The sequence below is a fragment of the Catharus ustulatus genome, chromosome 5, assembly GCF_009819885.2.
Source record: "Catharus ustulatus isolate bCatUst1 chromosome 5, bCatUst1.pri.v2, whole genome shotgun sequence".
NCBI classification, from domain to species: Eukaryota; Metazoa; Chordata; class Aves; order Passeriformes; family Turdidae; genus Catharus; species Catharus ustulatus.
The window spans coordinates 60,920,990-60,945,909 of NC_046225.1; the positions used below are offsets into that span (position 1 = coordinate 60,920,990).

A 24,920-nucleotide genomic window follows, 5' to 3' on the forward strand; every position below is an offset into this window, starting at 1 on the left:
GATAATAATGTACATTAAAACAATTTTTTGGCAGGATATGGTTCTGTAATTTTAGGGAATGGGGGAAAAACAGTCTGGAGAGTCAAAATGAAAATACCAAGATATTAAAAAAGTTGACATTAGTTTAAAGAAAAATTAGGAGAATGAAAAAATGTATTAAACTTCAATATGGAATTTTCAAGAATGCAAGATAAAGTGTAATACTTCATATTGCATTATATGGCAGTTGCTCTGCTGCATCCAGTAGAAAAGTGGTAATTTTGTTTTAATTAAAGGGTCTTATTTATGAAAACATTACAGATATCTTAAGTGAGTTTTGTTAGTCTGCCTTTAGTTTAGCTTCAAGTTAAACTGGTAACTTCTTCTACCCGAATGACTACAGTGGGTCTAAAACACTTAAATTTTATTTGAATGGGAAAACACAAACATCACGATCACAAGAAGTTTCAAACATGTATTTCTAAAGGTATCGGATGCTGCTAACGTAAGAATATATTCAATTTTTAAGAAAGTTAAAGAGAATTTTAGCAAATGTGCAAAATGCAACACTTGAAAAATGAGTCACAATACTGATTCATGCTTCTCACTCTCAATTTACCACAGTTTTGGGGGGAAGTCTTGTGGTGGTTCCTAACATGTAGTAAATCTACAGTGAGTTTACTGTTACCCTGAAAAGCAAGTTTAAAATCTAAGAAGTTCACAGGATGGCTTTGAAAATGCAATCTGACCCTAACAGACACTTAGAGGGCAGAGGGAAGTGAAAAATATGGCAATTCTGTCCCACGTATTCCTTCCCTATTTCGTATTTACAAATTTTATAGAACTCCAAACAAAAAGAAATTTCAGAAGGTCAGGATATTTATCTTGGTGTATTCAATCTTTTATTGCTTTAGTCAGCAACGTTTAAGATTAATGACAGCTTCAAATTCAGAAGTCAGTCTTTTAACTGCAAAAATCCCCAAAAGAAAAGATTTGTGAAGCAAAACAAATAGCTCAAATCGCCATTTCTTTTGAAATGCCATTTTTCCTGTTTGCCACTAATTTAAAAACAAAATTATTAATTAATTCAAATGTTTTCCCATAAGAAGCAAGAAAGCCAGACCAAAAAACAACCTAGCACACTTTTGGGAAGCAAGCTAATTTTTCATCTTAAATATACAACTTCTTCCAGATTCACTCACTGAAAACCCACAGGCAGGACCAGCAGGTCCCTGACTGGTGAGTCTGCAGTAGCATGGCTGTGAGCAATACTGCAGCCTTTAATTCTCCTCACTTAGGGGAAGATTACCAGCAAAGTCTGGTAGGAACACTAGCAGATCCAGTGCTGATCAGTGCAGGGTGAGAACGATAGGAAAGCCCTTCATTTCCAGAAGACTACCTAAGAATCAGGTGGTCAAAAGACAAGAGTGGAAAACTGATAGCAAATATCATGACCAATAACCTATGGTGTGGTAATGCCTATTGACCCTAATGTGGTATCTCAACAAAAAAAAGAATGAAAGCACAGGATGATACACAACACCCAAACATCATGAAGTATCACAAGAAGCACAAAATTAAAAGCAAGACTTTGGATTGTACCAAGTACCCAAGACTGTTGACTACATCATTTTTATGGTGGCATATCTTCAGCAGGCACCCGATGGAGAGGAGTACAGCAAACACAGAAAACTGTAATAGCTCCTCCTTTCCATTAGGATTGTTGATAGGCATGTTAGAGAACGACTAGTGGGGAGCCAAGAGATGCTTGGTCTTGTAAGGACACATTCAACAGGTCTGCAGAGTTGCCTTAGAAAGTGGAAGCATGTAGCTTGTGCTCAATGGGACAGAAAAGTGAGCAAGCAATAGAGACACAAAGCTAACATAGTTGGATGAAGCAGGCAAGCAGATTCCCCTTGTGTATCAACTCTATAGGCATGAGAGGAGCAAGACTGAATCTGTAAGACTGTACAGCTGCATAATATAGATATGAATTTTAGTTATGAAGACAAGTAAGAATGTTCAAATCTTAAGATGTATATGAACAAGTGGTAAGATCTGGTTGCACAACCAACAAAGTTGGATGCAACGAATTTCTGAATTACTGAAGTGAATGATGGAGAAGATGGAGCTGTTACTGTAATGACAGTGACAGGAAGAAGTGCATAATTGAAGAAATAAGACTCATATTGTAGGAATCTGCAGGAAACTGCAAAGTAGAAATTTTAAGACATTCCACTAATATAGGAGAGTTATCTCAATATCTTAAATCTAAAATTACAGTAATTTACCTTGATTTATAAGAAGTGCTTCTTATACAATAAAACATAGACAAGTATATAATATGGAAAACAGTCATGGAATAACCCTCAGAATAATTTATTTTTACCCATAGACCCATGTTAAAATCTAGGAACAGTGAGAATTGTTCTCTACAAATAAAACCAGCAGAACACATTCTGAAGTGATACCAGAGAACTCAGTTTCACTTCAATGTGGGTAAAAGTTTGCCAAAAGCACTGTAGATCCTCTGAGAGCTAAGGTGACATGAAGGGCAATGGATAAACACTTTCAGAGTAATATGGTCTATATGATTCCTACTACTTTCTTCTCCATCCTTTTCCCTTCTAAATGTCTCTCAGATAAAGAAAGCAAAAAGGTAATTTGCTTTTCAATTTCAATAGGTTTTCACATTTTTCCTGATGACTATGAATAAAAAGGTTAAGCCCTTCTAAACACTTATTTTTTTTGTTTTATGAGAGTAAAAAATAAGCAGAATCTGGCAGGAATTGTCAAAATGATTGTACTGTTACATCCACTGGCCATGATCTACAACATCATCCCTCTCTAGATTATGGCGACCAAGCTCCAGGTTATGAATCAATGCAGAGGCCAAGACAGACACATGAACTGATGTGTACGTGGTGAATACCGGAAACCATCAAAGATCTTGGCAGTTTGTTTTTGCATGTTTTACATGGTCTTTATAACAACTTCAGGTCACATCCTGGTACAGTTAACACAGTACAGCTTTTTCAAGGTTAGTGAGCACATACTGGCTTATACCATGAAGATCTGTTTACTACTTCTAAGAGCAATCTACTAGATTTCTTGCTAATTTTATGACAGGCTTTTAGCTTTTACTTTGTACACTGCTGCTTCTACAGAAGCAAAAGGAGGTGAGTTAGAAGGACAACTAGCAAACCACACACTTTTAAAAGGGGCAATGACTGCAAGCAGGAGCCATTAGCATGAACTAAATCATGATTAGAACTGCAGTTTTTAACTGATTAAAGGATTTGCAATTCAGACTCTAAGAGAACAATGATTGCAACAATCCAGACTGTACTCTTCCTTCCCTCACACCCTCCATCTTCCCCAACTAAGATAACATGCAGATAAGCAATTACAATCAATAATCTGGATTAATTAATCATAATGATCAGTAACAGATCAAAATTAATTGAACTGTAACAAATGGAAGTGAATTACCTCGTCTTCGCCCATAACTCCTCGCTGCATGCAAACAAAGGACAAATTGTAAAATATCAAATAACTGTATCATGCCCACAAACTAAAATATTTAAGATACAAAGAACCATGTGGGTAAGCAGTAAGTAAAAATCTGTATCTGTACTTGGTACTGATAACTGTAGATGAGAATGCAATAAAGTCTCACACAAATACCATACTATTTTACTATTAAGTTGACATTAGCACCAGCTGTAAGGAACATTCTTTCAAATATTTCAATGTCTTTAAACTTGATCTTCACTTCATGCTAATTATGGATGAATTAATTATGGGAACTTTGCAATTCATCCTCAAAATGTGATTTGTATCTTACACAAGTGCCTAAATAACACAAACAAGGTACTAAAATTGTAAAAAGGAAAACACTACTGTAAAAAGCATGTAGCAAGTGTTAAATTAATCACAGACAGACACATCCTGGTCCACATGGAACAGTTTGTACAGTCCTTTGCAGTGACAATGCAAATGCTGTAAGCCGTGACCTTCCTTTTTCATGAAAGACCTAGCAGAAAATTAACCGCAAGGTTTTGTTTGAAACAAAAGATGCCTTGTACTAGCAAATGAAATCAGGGCACAAGTCACAAGAAATAGCATTGTATCAAAAACACTGCACAAAGGCAAAGCAACAATTTTGCACAGACTGCAAGTAAATCCAAGATTTTCCTAACTTTTGAGTTTTGCAAGATTCTTAAAGAGATCGTGCTTGCAGTTCAGAAGACCATACGGATTGCTTCTCTGCCTGAAGGCTAAAAAACTAAAAATAGACAGATTACTAATACAGAAACTATTAAGCTTTGTGCAATTTCTTAGTTACATTTCCACAAAGTATTTTCTGTTCCTGTTTAACAGGCTCAGTATTTGAGAAAAATTACTTTGATCATTACACAGTGGAGGTAAGCATCCAAATAGATGTTACTATTAACCATAAAATGATAGCGACATTTGGGAACAGACTGCTGTGTCTTGGAATTATTGTTTTGATTTTATGAGGCATCTATACATACAATTCTTTTAAAAGCCACTGCTGTTCTGGGCCACTGAAATACATATAGACTCATAAGATTACTGATTCATAAATGCCATTCATTGTTCCATTCTCTTATTATGAAATACTTATATCCTGGTACCTCCTATTTGATAAGGATTTCTCAAAAATTTTTTAAAATGTTATAGTTTTTCCCTTTGTTGTCTTGATCCCTTCTGACCAGAAGTTCAGTGGATTGCTTATGGAATTCTCAAAGGTGCTTCTTGTTTTTTCTCCTTTAGAACAGTCATTTTTACACAACAGTCATCATCTTTCTATCCCACTTGCAGTAAACTTGGTTTCAATTTATTCCCTCTCACCTGAAGTAATTATTATTGAAGAGAATAGTTTTTGATTAAAGGTTTTCAGATCCTTGAAATTTCTACTAGAACACCAAAACAGAAAAAAACAATTTCTGAAAGAGACCTGAGTATCTAACCAAGCGGAAACACTTTAGTTTGGATTTCCAACATCAAAATAGAATCCACAAAACAGTGTATTCTTCTGTGTGATCAGCTCTCTCACTAGGTGTTGGGGAGACTGATGCTGATCTTCAGATGTGCTTTTTCCCTGAAGCCAGGCCCTCAGAAGACACGCAGCTCTGTGTCAGTGTTGCAGCATGCACAAATCTTCTCTGACTCCTGGCCAAAGTGACTCCCACATAGCATTAGCAGTAGCGTCACTAAGCCCTCGCCTAACCCCCACATACTGGTTTTTTTTTCTTTTTAATTCCATCCAAATAAAACTAGAGTAAGCAGGGAAAATTCAAGTGTAGCCCATCCACAGCAATGTCTGCAGGGCTGTACTCTCTCTCAAAGGATAATAAAGTGATGCGTACTAATATTCATTATTTTGGCACAAGTGTCAGGATATTGCTTTGCCTCTCTTCTGCCCCTTTCAGCCTAACCAAACCAGCTCAGTATTTTCTTACATTTTCATAGTTAAGACAAGTTGATATGCAGAAAAATATTTTGTTACAGAACAACTGAAGTGTTCTTCTTTGTGCATTCAAAAAAAAGCAACAGTAATTTTAAGGAAAAACAAAAAAGAGTTACTAAAACGTTAAAAAATCCCAATGCAGTTAAACTTAAAACAGCAGATGGGACAGTATTTTAGATATATGGGAATTATAATGATGTATCAAAGTTACTCATTTCTTGCTTCAGCAAAACAATGAAATCAGGGAAAATGGGAGAAAAACTGTACCTGATCTTGTCACATTGTTTACTTTACTTGTAGGGCAAACCTTCCACCCTAAAATTTATCTGTCTTGCTCATTCAAATTGCAAACTACTCTGGGCAGGGATTTAGTGCTACTTTGCATTTAGAAAAACACAGAATTTCTGTATTTATTAAAATAACATGCATATAAACTTTTATAGCTTACAGAATACGCATGCTTATAGAGAGTGGCAGCTGTATAAATATAGTTAATTACAGGTTTACCTACACATCTAGATTATACAGATGTATTTAACATACACATAATCAGTGCACATGTTTATAGATAAATAATTGCAGGGAGGATAGCACTTTTGGAAAAGGCCAGACACTGCAGGCAAATAATTGATTTACGGCAATAAAAAAGGATATATTAACTTGTCCAAACAATAAGTCGTACAGAAATTTGTCTTTTAGTTAATAAAGCTGGATATTTTAATTAGCCAGTAACCTGGAAAGATTTCAAATGAGTGAGAATGCATGAAAGACACTTTTATTCTAGAAAATTACCAATTAGATAATACATACAAAAAGTATAATGATGCCCAATAAAAATGAAATCCAGTAACATTGGAACCTTCCAGAATGAAGAGTGCTGCATATACAACAAAGATACTCCCTTTTAGCTAAAACCTTCTTCTATATCCCTGAAGTTGCATACTAATACAGCTTACACCCATCAGAAAATTAAAATCCCCCTTTCTGCAATGTAAATCAGCTTATAGATTTAAGACAGAAGTAAATACATTTGTTGTGCATCCTTATCTAACAGTGAGACAACAGAACTGTACATTATGTGAGCAACGCTACCACAGAGCTACCAAATGTATGGTTTCATTTTATACAGATACATATTTCAAATATATAACCAGAGATCAAATATACACAAACTGAAGTATAATGACTTCAATCAATGACTGAGTTGAATTAAAAATACTATGTATTTTTAATACTAACAGGAAGAACTACCAGGCAAACTTCCTACAAATTTGTCACTAACATTCTGACATAATGATCAAATATTGACAGAGACATGATGAAGTCTCTGTCATTATTAATTGTAATTTAAAGAAATCCATAAATAGTTACAGAAATAATTTCCCAAGAGTCTAGACTAAAGGAGGTAGGTGCCTAATTCCCATTTTATTCTATTGGATTAGGGTGCCCAAATTCCATTTAGATTTCTTCAGATTCTTCTTAATAGATTTTAGGGTTGAAAGACATCATTAAGACCATTCAAGATTGGCACACCTAAAAGACTACAGAAGTTCATTTAGCAATTCCTGTATAGGAAGTTTAGTCATTTCTGTGTGAAGTAAAATAGCTTCCTTTAGAAGCACAAGTTATACTATCTCTAAGAAGTCCAATATGCCCTTGCTAAAAGAATCAAATGGGAAATTATGTTTCAACAGCCATTGAAAAAATTCTAGGCATTAAAGCTACAGAAGGCAGGGAGAACCCCACAATGGGGAAAAACATCCTACATCCCAATAAACTTGACTCTTGCATTATTACTTGCTCCAAAAATGTTCTAAGTTGACAAAGACACAGTCAGGTACACCCATTCCAAAGTATCTTTTTTTTTTTTTAACTTTTGAGAGATAACACTAATTAAAAATGCATTACTTTTTTACAGCTTAAGCTGACACTGATATATAATTACATATAATTTATTAAAACACATAAGTCAGGTTTCCTTTAGTTCATTTCATTAATTTAAATAATGAAAACTGTAAATATTAATATTAGGTACAGTTCAGTAAGTACATTTTATATGAGTTGGAAAAGATCTATCATTTAAGAAGAGGAAAAACTACCTAAAAAAAAGTTTTATCTAGAAGTGATTAGTCTTAAAAGGGCTGCACAATTTCACCCTGGCTCGTGTTAGAACCTTTCTGGAACCCAGAGATACCAGTTCACCAAAATTAATCCAACTAAAATCCAGAGAGGGTCAGTGCTAAGTATTAGCGCATGCATAAATAGGTAGAGGATGTTTAAAAATATTTGTGATTTGCCCTCATGAAGGTCTGGTATTCCTGCTCTTCCTCATAGCTACTACAGTACTTACTGAGAAATTAAGGGACAAATGTGAGGTTTGAATTACCAACTCTTCTTTTACCAATTCTCCCTCCAAGGCAGCAGTTACAGGGATAGAAGGAAATGTTAGCTCGAACCCAATTAAGTGGAGAAGGAAATTGAACCCTGTAAGCTCATCAACAGGTGTTCGAACCATAATTTTCATTACTGCACATTTGGAGGAAGTTCCTCAAAAAAAGTCCCTTTCTTTCTTGCTAAGAAAGAAAGGTTGTGCAGAGTGTGAGCAGCTGGAGCTTCCCAAAAGCTGCTCCCAGTACTTCTGCTTTTGAGGTGCAAGAAGCTGCAGTTAAGACATGCCAACCTGAAGGGGTTCTCAAGAGTGTTCCTGATGGCCCTGACCTGCACCGACAGCTACAGCAGATTCCAGCTATGAGGCAGAGACCAGGTGTCTACACAACAAGGCTCTGAATCAAATTCTAAAGGGCAAAATTTTAAAAATTGTATGTTGCAGCACCTTTTAGATACTCAAACTGTTATTTTTATCTCACTTACTGAAGGCTTAAAATAATATTGCAGCTTTTAAAGAGGACAGCAGTCACACTAAGTGCTACCTTTCAAAGTACAAGAGAAACAAACCACACCAGTGTTAAAAGCAAGATGTTCTTCAGTGTATGTTCTAGCTTTGTGGTAAGCTCTTACAATAGACTGGTACCACTGTGTTTTTCCAGTGTCCATGATAACAACAAATCCCTTCTTTCCTAGATATTCCACAGAATAACAATATGTCCCATGTGCTTTTTTAGCATGCAAAACTCTAACAAGGGAAGTTCACCATTCAAAGTAAAATCTAATTAAAATATTAATTTATTACTCCCATCTCACTGAAATATTTCAGTTTATCTTCATATCACCCCATCTACCACTTCCTTGTACAGCAGCAGATAGTGACAATTGCACATATACCACCTGAACAAACCAGTTTGCAAAACAGGTCTTAAAGCTGCAGTTAAATACAGAAAGTAAAATATAAATGTTGTGACATCAAACAGTTTTATATTCAGTGTAGAGGAACCAAGATTGTGTTGGCTAAACAATGATTTCATTTCAATAGTTAAGTACCTATTTTTAATTTTCAAGATACTGCATTATCTTGAAGTTACCTATTCAATACCAAAGGAGTCACTTCTTCAAGTGGCCATTGTGCAGTGTTTTCCACTACTGGGTATAAAGGTAAATCTTAATTTCCTTAAAATTTTAAACATTTACTCTGTATTATGCAGGGAAAATAGGTATTTGTTTACATTTTATGTCTACTTGTACAAGAGTAAATGACTGCACAACGGATAAGGCAATTAAAAATACCCAACAAAACCCAACAACAACAAAAAAACCTCCACGTAATTTCAAACTGCAACAAATGTATTCTGGCCATATTTTTAAATTAAGAGAGCTATACTGTTAACACTTAAGACCCATCAAGTGAATGACAAAAGTGTACTTTGCGTACAACGGTTTCCATGTTTTCTAACCTAGAGAAACTGTGGCACTACAGCTCTAATTTCTCCCAGTGCAGAAAACATTTATGTGCAAAACCCCTGATTTATTATTGACTTAGATGGATTACCAAGCTGTGCTTCCTTCTTTAGCCTTGAACAAAGGCTAAAGTTCATGCCTTCACTGAGTAGCAGATGTTCATGAAGTCTGACCTACTGGGAGAGGAACATGAACATGAACTCTAACTTCAGCATGTTTCACGCTTAGACACGTGCTTGACAAAAGCCACTTCCAAAAACCTGAAGAAAATGTTATTTACGTGAGTGTAACACAATGTGTCTAGTTCACTATTTATCCAATAGAGAAAAACATGTTTCTGGCCTTCTTAGTTTTCTAATTCCTGTTTCAGTATAATAGATTTCTTACAGGTCTTTGGAAAACATACCCCTGGTTTGCTTGAGAACAAAAAAGAATAGTACATCATTATGAGCATTTCAGATTTTCAATAAGCTAGATATAATGAAAGGCTGTTGCAAGATTAGCTCTTGCCATTCAACTCCAAAAAAATGGCAACAGTCCCATCAGTGTTGAACACTGGAGGCAAGTAATTCAGTAACAGAATATAACAGTATAATTTTATACCAACATGTCAGATTTAAGCTGAGCTAGAGATAATTAGAAACTGTTACAAGATTAGAACTTACCATTTAACATCAGAAGATTGTCAGTCCCCGGATGTGGATAACTCAAGCGACCTAAAAAGAAAACAAAAACCAAAGAACAAAACAAAGGCAGAGATTTTAGCTATTGTGCTAGAAAAAATAATGAAAAATCACTGCTTAGAATTTGCCTAAGGGAAATAAAGAGCTAATATTTAACTCCAAGCACATTAACCAACAATACCCTTGACCCAAGTTAAAGCTGACAAGAACAGACTTCTTAACCTTAATTCTCTGGTCATAAGATCTGCAGTGTACTTTGGGATCAGCTCCAATAGGATAAAGCCACTTTTTGTTTCATGACACCCAGAAATAGTGCTGACTGCTTTAGTCTTCTCTTTCACAGTGACTGTGAATAACTGCACCATGCACACTGCTTAACAGAGTGGCAATTCTACAACTTAGTGCCTCTCTACTGAATCAATTTAAGAAAAAAATCATATTAATAAGAAATAAGGCATGAAAATTTTATTAAGTGATTTATGACTGCATCTTGGTGTATGTCATATAAGCCTGGTATGTAATATTTTTCAGTTAGTCTAGCAACATTAGAGCAGTTGCTTATCTACAGATTCAACAAAATTAAAGACTACTATAGACAACATTTTCAGCATTCTAGACTGAATAAAAATTATATGAAAGACTTATATCCTGACATCAGAATTTTTCAGTAATTGCATTTTACTACTCCAATGGCATGTTATATACTTCAGTAGTTAAATGAATGGTTTAAAATGCACAGTGTCTGTTCACTACAAATTTCTTTTTACTAAGGGGACTGCAAACACACCAATAGTGCACACTGACCTAGAGAGACATTTACAGTAACTGCTGTGTTTGGAAAAACAGTGGTTTAATGTGCAAAACACTGCATTGCCATCTAGCTTGCTATTCAAATATATTTGCGTGCTTATAATCTGAGGAATATTATGAATACTGTGACTTGAACATGTAAATCTTTTGAAGGAAATGGGAATGTTTGAAGAGTAAAGAAGAACCCAGTCTGGAAGCAATGGGCATGTAGAAGTCACATTTTTAAAGAGTCATATGTATGCAGATGGCTTGAGAGAAAAAGAAACCCCAGGTGAAAAAAAGAAAGAAAACCAAATCAGCAAGTTATGTATTAAGGCGGTGTATCAATTCTTATCATACACTCTTTGGTCCTCTACTGCTGGTAAATCCATGAGCTTAGTAGCAAGACTAGAAATTTCCTGAAGTAGTTCTGAGTCCCAAGGGACACCTTTGGGGTTAAATAAAAAACTTTTTTTTTTGTAAATCTGTAAATAATAGGGTTTAGGTTCTGCTCTTCTTTAAGAAACCAACACAGTAATTTTTTGCCAAAAATAATTTGAAAATATATACCTTCCAAATCTGAAATGTAAAACTTCAAAATAGCAAGATTAAGATAATTTAGGAAATTTTGTTCAGCCTTAATATTTATAGGCATTGCGGCAAAAAAATTTTTATGCAGCTACAAACTATTTGTTGTCCCACAGATTTTATTATTGTAAGAATGGATGGGATCAGAACACCTGCAGATTAGGTAAGAACAATCTGCTGTTGAATTTGGAAGCACTGAAAAGCTAGGCAGGCTCCTGGAGATGGGCAGATGAATGCCACCCAGAAGAACTCTGCTGTCTTCTCTAACTTCAACAGAATCTTTGAGTAGGCTTAGGCAAAATACTAAACAAAAATCTTTGTAGAAGCCTCTGTCTTTATGTTTCTTGACTTCAAAAAGTGTCCAGTTTTAATATATTTCTTCTGTCATACTGAAGATCTACAATTATATCTAATATTTTTTGGAACTATAAAAATTCTGCCCTTCTAGCAATGCATGCTGGTAAAACAAAGAATCAGGAAAAAGGTATCCTTAAATTCCACTTTGGGCCCTGCCACAGCTCAGCCTGGCACATAGGAAGTTTCTTTGCTATACTTCTTTACTCTATCAAGGCTAATATTCATTTGTCTAAGAGCAAGAATTTCACAAGATCACTGCCATATGTTTATACAGATTGCTATAGAAATACTTGTAACAGTATGAGGTGTTCCTTGCAAATCAGATTGCTGTATTTATCAAGAACAGCAAAAGAAATTGTGAGACATGATCTCAAACATCCTTGAGTCTGTGGTGACAGTCTTTCTCCCTGTCTGAATTGATCTTCTCCTACTTAACAAGAGAGACAAATGATAGGGCTTTTATCCCTGCAATGTTTCATAAACAGAAGCCAGATTTAAGGCTTAGTAGGAGAGAGCAGCTCACCACTGTCAACAACTGGGGAGGAAAACTTCTAAAAAATAGTAAATTCTAGGTTTATAACTCTGCTTTTGCATTCTTTTGCATTTTGCCTTCCATAGCTTCACAAATAAGCTGCATCTGAAACAGATGCCAAGCTAAAGGAAATGAAGGACTTCTCACTGAGTAAAAGGATGGACTGCACCAGGCAGTTGGGCCCACCACTGCAGCCCAAAATGCCATCACACCGTTGGGGAGATGAATTTGCTAACTCAAATAATGAATGATTTCAAGGTTAGAAAGGAAAACAACTAATGCAATATTCAATACACTGCTGCATTGATACTCTTAAGTTTTATTTACCTGGTTATTTCAATGAAATCACACTTAACTACATTCTCATGAACTAAACCCCTGTATTTGCTACCTGGTCTAGCACTGGGACTTACAACTTTAAGAATATTTTAAACATAGAATGTTTGCTTACTTTTTCAAAATGCAATCACTGCTACTTATTTATAATGTTAATTTAGGTTCTTATCCCTCAGCTTAATCTGTTGAATTAAAATGCATCGTTTTCTATGGTGTCCACCTGAATTTCAGGACATACATAACTTCAGAAGATTTCACATGCGGAATTGGGTTCAAGATAATTTTTATACAGAGTTCAGACCACAGCATTTTTTATCAAGTTATTCTAGTTAAATGGACATTTACTATATTAAACCTCACTTAAAATATCAGTATGTAGAATACAGAAGATGGGAGCTCCATATTGTAACAATTTACTTTGCTTCTATCACATACATCTTTCTAGCTGGCTATTTTTCACTGTTTGTTGTTTGATGCATCAAAAAAAAAAGATACCACTTTAAGAACAAGGCACAAATCCTATGTAATCCCATCCTTCAGTGTCAGTAATCTAGAACTGTATAAACTATTCAATGGTATTCTAGCATTTCCAGTGGCCTCCACCAGCTTAAAGAAGTAGTTTTAATAATAAAGACAATTGAATAGTTTAAAATTGACTACCAATTAGTTAGAAAATACCTAATATTTAAGTAATAGACTTAGTCTATTCCTGAAAAATGTAAAGTAATTAATTCACTACATCTCTACAGAACTTGTCTACAGAACCCAAAATTTGTAATCTGCTACTATCTGGAACAAACACAGTGCCTAGTATTACCACTCTGTATCAGAAAGATCATCATGTTACAGAGACTTTCTCTGTGCAAGCCTGAACTTGCAACTTCACCATGTTACTGCTAATTAATAATTCTCACTGTCATGGCTAGATTGAAACTGGCACTGCTAAGAAGCTGCAGGTATGCCTGACACTTCTTATGCAACAGGAGTTCTATTAAACCTAGCCTCCTCTTCCTTATTGAAATTAGGAAATTAATATTGAAATTAATATTAACAGAACTGCCTGCCTCATGCATATTTCTCAATGCATTCTTCTGCAAGGACAGAAAAACAATTTAAAAGTTTCAAATAAATTTTGGTGGACCTCTTTACCCACTGAATCCAATTAAGAGTCTTGCTAATCCAAACGCGAGGAAAGAGTAACAAACTTAGTTTTAGCAACATTTCTGTAATCTCATGTTACTTACAGGGGCAAAGGAAATTTAAATGTTTGTAAATTTCTTCTTGGCATATTCACTATAAGGCAAATTCCATCTACTTTTAGAAATGCAAACTTTTTATTCCTATTTAACTAAACTGTTGGAGGAATCCCCATCTATTAAAACACTGCTGCTTTAAACATTACTGACTCAAAGATTCACAAGTTTGATATTTAATGTCTAGTCTCCCCTTTTTTTAAAAGGTCTTAATTTGTTGTACGAAGAGACTGAGGATCAAAAATTCCTTACCCTTTCTCCTTTTTTTCAAGAGATCTCCTGAATAGAAGAGAAAAAGCTTCCAAGTCAAGCTTTTCCCAGGAAGAGTGAATGGCTGAGGATCACAGCAGTTTCAGGTTTTGGAATCAGCGTAGTTAAGGCAACAGCACAAACCCATGTTGGGACAACACCTAGTTACAGAAAGCCTAGAGACTGCATTTTCCAATGCTTGCGTATAAATTATGCAAGTCAGAATGAGGCCAAATGGCTTTGATAGTCCATGCATTCGGACAAATCAGTTGCTCAGTCTTAATTATATTCTTTTATCAAAAAAAGTTTCTATGACAGAAAGAAGAAACAGTGTGTATGTAACATTTTAAATTCATTTTATGTGACTGAGGAGAGAATTTTTTCCTCTATATTTTTTTTCAAGTCTCAGAAATTCTTTTCTTGGCCTGATTTGAATTACTCTAGGAAGAAAACTGTGCAACGTTAAACTTTAGAGCTTCATAGGACAAAATATAAAACAAATGTCTTTGAAAGAAAGACAATGTTCTCTGCACCACTATCTTTACTAGAAAGATATTTAAAACAGCAGGTAATTAATTCCATTAAATCAGTGTCCTCAATACTAACAGATATTGCACAGAAAATGTAACAACTGCTTCTAAGTTTTCTCCACAATCTCTTTCAGCCCAAATGGATTGTCTTTCCTGCTTCTGGGCAGCAAAATGCATTGCTATTTGGGGGAGTAGATGGGGAAAAAAAGAAAAGCAGGTATGCAAGTGGTATGTGTGAGGAGTTATACTGCAATACCTATATGTGTCAGGCTATCAGTATTTCAATTCTTCTCCCAATTGTTTTAAGAACTATTAAAAGAAAAAGGGTATTTAGGAACAATGAAAAAAATGAATTAATTCAACTTCACTTTTTATTTCACCGGAATTGAATGGCTGGGACAATTTTAAACAGTACTTAAGGTCTTGTTATGAAATGCATTTCAAGAAAGCTGCACGGGAAAGATTAGTTTTAATACAATCAGTATTTCTGCTGCAATGACTAGTGAAGTCAAACATCTTCTCTCTATTACCCTACCTTGAAAATATCTTACCGAAAGCTAAAAACTGCTTCTCTTTTGATCATGTGTGTTGCAATGACAAAACTTGCCTAAGTGATGCCAAAACTAGTCATCTATAAGCAATTTTCTGGCAGGCATAAACTTAGCTTTCAGTGAATCATATTTGAATTTTTTTTTTTTCAAGTTCATAAAAGCAAAAGTGGTGAAATTTGACTTGCTCCTAAAATGGATCTTGACATGCAAAACTTGAAGCTATGAGCTAGTACACAGACTGTCTGTTCTGCATTGTGCAAAATTTGAGACAAGATGCTTAGTCATACTCCAGATATTGTAAGCAGCTAAATCTGAAACACGTGCTTAAAATTCCAGGGACTTTCATTTTACTGCTGTGATCAGATATAAAAGATGCATTGTTTTAGTGTGCTCAGATTTACTTGAAAAACTTGTCATAAAAATATTCTGTAGTTACAAAATACTCTTTAGTTACAACAAAATGTTATATATTGATAAGAGCAACAAACCAAATAATAATAATAACATTCTTAATCCTGAGCATTCTGCAAGCAAATATGATGGAGTTTTAAGTAAACATTGAATTTTCTGTGGTGAAAAGTCACGGAGACTGATATAACCAAATTAAAGTTTCATGGTTGGCAGAGGAAAGAAAAAAAAAAAGAACTTAAAGTTGCTCACAGAAATTCCAATTAATGGTGAAAAAAATCAGAAGACAGTAGAGAGGAACTAGAAGGCTGATATACCAAAAGGTCTCTTCCTCCCATTTTCAGTCTGTAAGGAACATTTCTTGTGCCTTATTGTTAATAACGTAGCCATTTCAGCTGAAATCACATCCACGGAGAAAAAATATCTTATCCATCAACTTAAATAGCAGCACACAATTACTCTATTTAAATTCAGTTGGCATGTGCATTGTTCTCTGGCACTCGAACAGAAAAATGGGTTTCCTTTGAGTTCATCACTATCTATGGCTTCCATCTGTTTTAGTTCAAACATAAAACTTAGCAGAATTTTCACTACAAGAACATGACTGTTTAACTGGTAAAAAAAAAAATCTCTTAGTTGTAGACTGACACCATATTCTCATATCCCTAGAAAGCACAGATGGAAACTTAGTTTTTCAAGGTATCTAGGTATGAACCAAATTAACTTTCAAGTCTTAAAGCTTTGTCTTGTCTTACTCTCCTTGGAAAATTATTCTTGGAAATACATAATTTTCATCTATTGTAAAATAATGAAATGCAAAGAGATAAACAAAAATAAAAATTGGTATTTTCTGTGTTCACTGTGCCTCTGAAATCACTTCTGCATTACAGAGCCAAAATTAAAACAGTGAGATGGCAGGGGGAACCGAGTAACCAATTCCATTTGTCATGTCAGCATGTACAGAAACGAGGAACAGACTGGTTTTCATCTTCAGGAATGTGAGAGGTGCCAATAGCAGTATATTGCAGTAGAAGATGTGCATTCTCTGGCTTTATGCCTAACAGTAGTCTTCAGACAAGGAAAGTAGTCACCACCTGAGTGTGGCAAATAGAAGCAAGAATGCTCTGGAACAGGGATGATGCACCTGGTCACCTCATCTTTGAGGAGAGGTGCACGCTTTTAGCACATGGCAGTTACCACTGGGCTAGTCATTTACAGATTTGAAAACCTTTTGTGTTACTTAATCAAGTTTTGCAAACTTGCAGAATAGACAGATACTGAATTTAATAATGGACTTAAATAAAATTGCTAAAATGGAATTAATTCTCTCTAGGCAGTAAGAAAGAAGAGATCAGATTTAAAAACACCTAAGAAAACTTTATTTCAGCTTCCATTTACTTTAAAGTCAAGGAAAAATAATGGTTTAAGTAAATACTACATACTTACAGATGTTTTCTAGATATTTTCAGCTTTGGCTACCTAGTTTAAATCTTAAAATACCATTAAATGCTATCTGACTGCTACAGGTCTTCCAACTGATTACACAGATCTTAAGAGAATCATAAGCAGAGTAGCAAGGTGTGCCTCAAATTAGAACAGCAGGCTGCTCTCTGCTAATGTAATACATGTAAATATGTATAGGACCCTTTAGAAAAGGAGAATGGATGGGAGAAAATAATAACCTATTTTTTCAGTTGCTTCAATACAGAGATTTCATTTCTATGAAGCAAAACTGAAGTCTTGGATATTTCAAAATTAGAACATCACAAATGAAGTAACATCTGATCAGTCCAAGTAAAATGGTTTGGCTTCCCTGATCCAATGTTCAACAGTAAATGCTACCTGAGAAAGCATGGAAGAACCTCAAGAGTGAGTTAATGTACAGTGAAAAGAGGAGTTAAAATGGAAGCCCACATATGCTAGCTATATGCTTATTATTGTGGTTAAATGATTTAATAGAGCCCAGGACTGTAAGAGGAACCAGCATTCTAAAGCCAACTGTATTTCTGGACTTCTTGGATGCATTAGTATCCTCCAGTGGATATGAAAAAATCTGAAAAGGACAAAACCTGATTTTATCAATGGACTTAAGTTTTCTTTTCAGCTGCCACTGTAGAGATAGGGAAAATTAACTGGCAACACTGGTAGTGGTTTGTTTTAAGTAACTGTGAAACAATGTTTTCAGTAAAAGACAGCTTAAGATTGACTGTTCATTTGACTGAGAAAATAGTCCATTTGCCATTTTAATATGAACCTAGAATCTATATTAACAATCAGTATTAATTCAAATATGCAGAATGGATGACCCTTTTTTTCTTTATTTAGCATAATAACATACCTTTAAGTGGATCATGCTCTGCTCTCATAATGTCAATAAGGGAGTTTTCCAAAGAGTGCATATTCAGACTGTCATACATTCTATTTCGATCCTAAAAGAGAACAAAAGCCTTAGTATTGGAATACAAATTCTGTAGTTTTTAACAAAAAACTTGAAAGGAAAATACAGATTCCTTCTAACAGCTGCCCACCCAGACACTCTGGAGATGGACAATGAAACAAAGTAAGATCTGATTTTATTAACTGTCATTTTAACAGCATCCAAATATAAAAACTAGAGATGCAGTGTGAAGAACTCTGTGTGATGCAGTGTGAACAAATGCTGTGTATGCATTTGACAGCGCATGATTGCCTGTTTCCTTCAGAACTGCTTAGATCAGTTCTAGTGATCCACAGCACAGTCATGCATTAGGCTGATTAATGGAGGAGACTAATGGTTGTAAGAGTTCAATTTCATTTCATGCACAAGTAAAATAGTGAGGAAGGTGGGGAACTACAGGACAAGGACAGTCACTTCACTTTTATAAAAGAGAGCACTTTCTTGGTGCTTGGCCAAGTGCCTGGCATGGGCCACCAGCCCCTGCCAAGGCTGCACTTGCTGGCTTCAGGGCCTCTGCATACAAAGACTTGAGTTACAAACGGTCAGCACTTAATGGTTAAAGGGTGGGAAATTAAACCTAAACTATGAAAACGAAATGTCACAAATCTTACTGATAGATTATCAGCCTTACAGAGCACAATTTCTTTTACACATGCTTATTAAGAAGTTACCATACTGTCTTTATAAATATTTTCACTGACAGTAATAAAAGTTATTGTAATGAAGGTTTTCACTGATTGTTTTCCCCCATGTTTTCAGAAAAAAAGATGACTTCTAGATTCTTTGGTCTTTCTGGGATACCCTTCAGAAACTGGAAAGAGTTTGTGTAAAACTACAATCTCTTCTACCTTCAAGGCTTCTGGCTAGACTGTACTGCACTTAAATCCTATAATCATGCCTTAATTTTACCGTTGTATTTTGTCTTCACTATAGTAATTCAGCAGAGCAGGATGAAATGCATCATATACATCGCAGGACTGGTGAAATTCCCTAAAGATGCTGCCACCTACTTAGTATGTATGTAACAGGGACAGAAGGTATATGACCCACACTCACTCTGACTTTCTATGAAGTTCAGCAGAACCATAGATTCATTTCAAATTACCTCCCTCAGCAAACAGATATTCTTCACATTGGAGGAGTAAAAAAGCAAGCTTTGGAACAGAAGTTATCTATGAATCACACACTACAACTTATGATCAGCTTTGCCATGATGAAACCAGGGTTCCACTTTCATCTCTTAAAAAGTTTAGTCAATGTTAGGATGAAGAGGGAGAATCCTTTTTTCTCACTTCTCTTTATCTCAAACAACTCTTAAGAGTAAGAGGCTTCTGTTGGGTAAACAATCTGTTAGAAAATAAAGGATCTGATCAAATTAAGATTTCTGGAAGCCCTCGGACAATTTTAATGATAAATTCAAAAAGTAGGTTTCCTCTTGCCTCCTGCCACATTCCAGACCAACTGTCATTGACACTTCATGAGGCAATCCTCAACCTGGTTTGAGTGCCAACAAGTCACCAGCAATATTTTTGTTCACAGGAACCTTTATTTTGGGACTGGCTGGCTTTTATTCAGTTTAGCTACCCTGAGAATCACCAAATGAAACTGAAGTGACTAATCTGCTTCCGTGCCTTTACAGGTTTGTTTCTCAACAGCACAATGAAAAGAACCTGCTTACCACAGCAAACCTGCTTTCTATAGAAGGTGTGAGCAGTGACCAAGATGGATCTGTTCCCTATTGTCCCCTAGCATTCAGAAGGGATCTCATCAGGAGTGTTAACGAAGTCTTAAATTCAGTTTATGGCACAAGTCGGTAGTTAGTCAGTGCTCTTGCCAAAACCAGTGCTGAGTAAAGACAAAACACACCTTGCTACCTTTGTAGCTGATAAGAGAAAAGAACTAATATTAGTAAAAAACAGAATGAACTGTACACGGTGTTTTATCTTTGTAACAGGCTCACTAGGTATTTTTGAATGTCTTTTTTTGAACACTGCTACATACATATGTGTTAACACATGACTGTCTGAGAAACTGACATTATTACAGACTTAACACTCTGCAAAGCAGGAGCCTGTAAGAAAAGGCTCAACCATGGCTAATTCCTAAAACTGGTCTACCTGGTCCTATATCTTACAGAGAAATGGAAAAGTAAAACATGGAACACGTGCTTGCAATTTATTTGTAAACTGCTCTACGGGGTGACATGGTGCAATGATTCTAACTTCATCCTTGCATTATTTCATTTTGAAAGTTGTGTGTCAAGAGGTCTTGCTCTGCTAGAAGCAGAAGGAAAAATAAGCTTTTCCCATCCTTTTAAGAAAGTTTTCAGTTTGTTTCCCTGACTTGTATTACTTAATTTTGGGCAGTTGAAACATACAATGGGCAGACACTACACAATATCAAAATGTCGTGAACACACTGAAGCACGGCAGGATTTAAATATGGGAATTGCATTCTTCTATCCCACTACCCACACATCACACTACCCACTTGGGAGTTTGGGTAGTATCTTGGTAATCAGTGCTTCAAAATTTTAATCTCTATTACAAATGACACTAATGAATAGCAAGCTATAAAGCAACAGTACCTGAAATTTAACTGTCTCTAAAGGAGTAAGTAATTCTTTGGGTACAAGGTTCATTTTAAACCTTTGTGCAGCTCAGCTTTATAATGCTAAAACATTGCTTTGAGCTCCCCAAATATGTATATCATCTTTCAAGAGAACAATTATCATCTATGCTAATAGAAAGCTTTAATTTCAAAGCAGAACTTAAAAGTGTTTCAGTAATGTAGGTCACACATCAGCCAGTATTTTCTAGAAAGGTCTGTTGAATCAGGGCAATTCCACTACAGCAGGTGCAGCTGAAGCAGAAAACTTCCATTATGGTTTTGGTCAATTTTTGGGACAAGCACAAAAAGCACTACCAGAGAACACAATTGTTCCAGATCTCCATGCACGTGGAAACAGTCCCAAGAATTAGGATTAGCTTTAGTTTCATTATTTCAACACAACTGATAAGCAGATGTCTTCTAAAACAACCTGGGCCTGCTTTTAAAACAACACGGAAGTAGCCCCAAAAATCAGAACTATTCCTATGTTGTCTTAAATATAGTTCCAGATTGCTTTGGAAGATGACTGCTTATCAACCATGCTGAAATAACGAAACTAAATATAATCAGTAGTGCAAAGGCACTGATACCTAAGCATGGATGTTAATACACATTTTCTATCATCCTGACTCCTGAACTGTCAAGGTTGAATTCAAGGTTTTTCAATTTCTTCAGCTCTATGGCTCATCAGTCCTGGGCTAAGAAGCAATTCTTGTTGTGACAGAAGGTATATCAGTGGAATGTCACAACATAATGCTATAGCTTTTTTTCCCCTCAGAGCTGATAGTTAACTTCTCCCAAGCACTACAAATTCTCAACTAGTTTTTTACTTTTAACTGTCTAAATGTTTGAATCCTGCTTGACCTACCTTTCCCATATTAGAATCACAACTACAGACTGAGCAATCCGGTTAGGTAAAAAACAGACTATGTAAGAAAGTCTACAGGAAAGTGGTAATTATTTTAGGAATAGGAGAAGCACAAAGTATCCTTTCCACAGAATACAAGTGCTAGAAAGAGCTTTTGACAATGTCATGCAGAGTACACCTAAGAGTATGCATTTGAGAAGTACTCCCCAAGTTATGCATCTGAATAAGCACAAATGGGAGGACAGCAGCCTTCTCTGAAGAGCAAGTTTCAGTACTAAACTCATGAACAAATAGTTTTTCATGGCACATTCTATTTAGGACTTTTATATGGATACCCATGCAATTTATGCAAAGATTATCCTGTTGGAGTATTTGCAGAAACTGCAGTCACATCTCCAAGCTTATATATTGCCACTTAATCATAAGCAAATACAAGGACCAAAGCTATTGAGTGGTGAATAGTTTTGTTAAATTTTAACCACAAGAAGTTTGACACCTTCAAATTTCGGACACATACTTTAAACTATTAATTTGTAGAACTACTTGAAGTAAAAAATTAGAATGCTAACACATGCATTAAAATCTGTAAATGGTAGTATCTTTAAGAAATTATCTTTACAAGCCTTCTTTATAGTCCAAAGAAATGTAGACCCGTGACATGGAAGCTGTCATAAAGCTTATAGTAACTTCAAGTATGGTCTTACTTGGTTGCAAAAAGGACTCCAACTTTGACCTTGATTAATTAACTGAGTTTGTTAAAAGCTAAATTAAAGAAACCTTTTTAAAACTGCTTCCCCAACTAAAATGTTAACAAGCACCATTTTTTATACCTTAAACCTGACCCCTGAATAAAAATGTGCTTTAAGACTAGAAAGTGACTGAAAGTTGATTTAACAATAAAGTATCCTTTATAAAGTACCTTAATATAGTATTCAGTGTGAATGTTAGCAGTAACAACAATTCCCACATACATATTCTAGAACATCTCTGCTAACATCTAAATTTCAAGTTATTCTCATTTTATTGAGTATATACTATAATCATAAGCCACTTGTTGAAACCATAACTATTGTAAATGAGAAACTAAATATGAAAACCTATTGAAAATTCAATTTTAGCTCTACAAAAAAGCAAGGAGGAAGGTTTAAAGTTGGAATACAAAATTGCTTGGTTACTTTTCACAGTGTCATTAGTGGTAAAGATGAACTAAAGATGTCTGGTAGACATCTGTGAACAGTCAACCTGACAACAAAGTGTTTAAAGTTAAAATGACACAATCAGCTACATAAGCTAACTAAACTGAGCCTAAAATGCACCAAGAACAGGTCCTGTGGCAGACACACCCACTTCCCAGCTACATAAGCATTGGAAAATGAACAAAAAATCCCAATACTGGAGAACTTCAACTCAAGAATGTATATTGATAACCTGGAAACAACCAGACACCAGACTATGGAAATTATTAAAGTCTTGGTAATCTTAACTTACAAAGTAAATCTAGAAAATTTGTATATTAGTAGTTTCAATGAAATGACTAAAGGGACACCTAGACATTTGAGAGGGAAGTTGTTATTCAAGTTTTGGGTTTCTCACACCCCCGGCCCACATCTAGAAACATCTATAGAGTCTTGAGTACTCTAAATACAAATACAAATGCAAATACATCAGCACACATAGAACACGTACTTCTGGATGGGTATTAGGTGAGAACACACTCATTTTAACTCAGAGAACAAGGTGAGATAAGCTGCTCTACACATACATCACTGCTATACTTATCATGGCTGTTATATATTTTGTTGAATTTTCCTAGGTCTGATTTTGTATTGCATTGATAGAATGAGCTGTAGAACAGAAGCAAATTTAAATAACAGGAGGAAAATCTTACGTCATATGAAGTCATAAAAACATTTGCATGGTAAGACCTGCAAACTTCCCACTAATTGATCCCTCTGAATGGTTAATCTGAGGAGTTCCTAATACTACTTACTCAAAGGTTGTGATCCTGAAGTTAAAAGCACGGCCACAGACTGCTTTCCCCAATTAGAGATACCCCCAGTATGATCCTCAAACACAAATATCAGGTTGTGTGTGTTATTTTAATCACTCCCAGGCAATCAATCCACTGCATTAAAAACCCTGAAAACTGTTCTGTTCCAGCACAGCCTCAGTAAAAATACATTGGTAAAGCCTGGCTTATAGATCAGTGTTTGGACAATTATATTACTCTGAAGAGTAAGAAAACTTTGCATCATCTTAATGGTTTCAAGTTTAACAGCAGCTGCCAAACACTCAGCACTTTTGAAAAAATGGGCCACACATTTAGGAGTCTAAACATGGCATTAAGAACCCAACTTTTAACAACTTGCTCTTCACCTAATATTCACTGGTATGTATGTCATCTAGATTAGCAATTGGCAATGTTAAGCTGTATTAAATTATATTAAAACTGTCACATGGAAAATTTTAAATTCTCCAAATGGAAGTGATTCTAAGGCAGAAGAACACGACAGCAGCTTAAATTAAATATCTAAAACTAACACCTGTTGTGTGACACGCAATCTTAAACCTCATTTTGTTTTTCATGTCATTTGCTTTCTCTGAAAACTTGAGTACATTTCAAAAAGAAACAGAGAAAGAAAAATCTGCATTTGTGCAAGATCTTACCTTACCATACCAATCCCCAGCTGGAGAGCTATGTTTAAACACGGAATAAGAACTCCCAGCTTTTAGGACCATAAACATTGCACACTCTTTGAACAAACAGGAAGGACAAATCAAGGTGAAAACCACCCAGACACACGGTATATTTCCTTAATTCAAAAGGGACAGAAATTAAATTCATGTTCATAGAATGCAATGTTTTTACTAGAATGAAAATAGTTGAACATTGATATGTAGCTTTAAACATTTTTATCAGGTTTTAGTAAGATTATTTACAAGACGATAAGAAAAACTAAGCTTGCAATCAAAATAGAGTTAGCAGAAACTGCAAATCTAAAAAGAAAAAGTAAAAATTAAGAAAAATTTAATTGTTTTCCTCATACCTGGAGTGTACATCAAAAAAGTGGATGTACAAAACACTGATCTCTGTCCTTGGGCTTTGTCCACAGCATGTAGCATGTTTTTTGGGAAAAATACTTGCATAAAAGTTTAGAAATATATTTTCAGCTTTGTACCCTATAATTGGGGCTTTTTTTTGTACTTTAGGTCAGGGAATAAAAGAATATTTGTATTATCTGACTTCCTGAAATGCAACATAAGTGCCTAAAATGGAATCCCAGGGGCTTTGTAAGGTCAGTGGTGCCAGGTATGTTCTTCTAGAGAATTAGATTATCTAAATAAGGAACCTAGATTCTCTCTAAGGAGAGAGAAATAGGCCCCTCAATTAAATGCTTAAG

General features: G+C 35.3%; 1 protein-coding gene across 3 annotated transcripts in view; it reads right to left on the minus strand.

Annotated features, from left to right (window-relative positions):
• The window catches only part of CPEB2 (cytoplasmic polyadenylation element binding protein 2), a 50,672-nt gene that overhangs the window by 18,432 nt on the left and 7,320 nt on the right, over window positions 1-24,920 (minus strand). For 2 of the 3 annotated variants that reach the window (XM_033061331.2, XM_033061330.2), the window contains exons 3-5: window positions 17,943-18,033; window positions 9,994-10,044; window positions 3,472-3,495 (exon numbers count right to left, since the gene is read on the minus strand). In XM_033061331.2, coding sequence (XP_032917222.1) covers window positions 3,472-3,495; window positions 9,994-10,044; window positions 17,943-18,033 — 166 coding nt within the window. The remainder of the gene's footprint in view (window positions 1-3,471; window positions 3,496-9,993; window positions 10,045-17,942; window positions 18,034-24,920) is intronic. The other variant, XM_033061332.2, reaches the window with a different exon arrangement.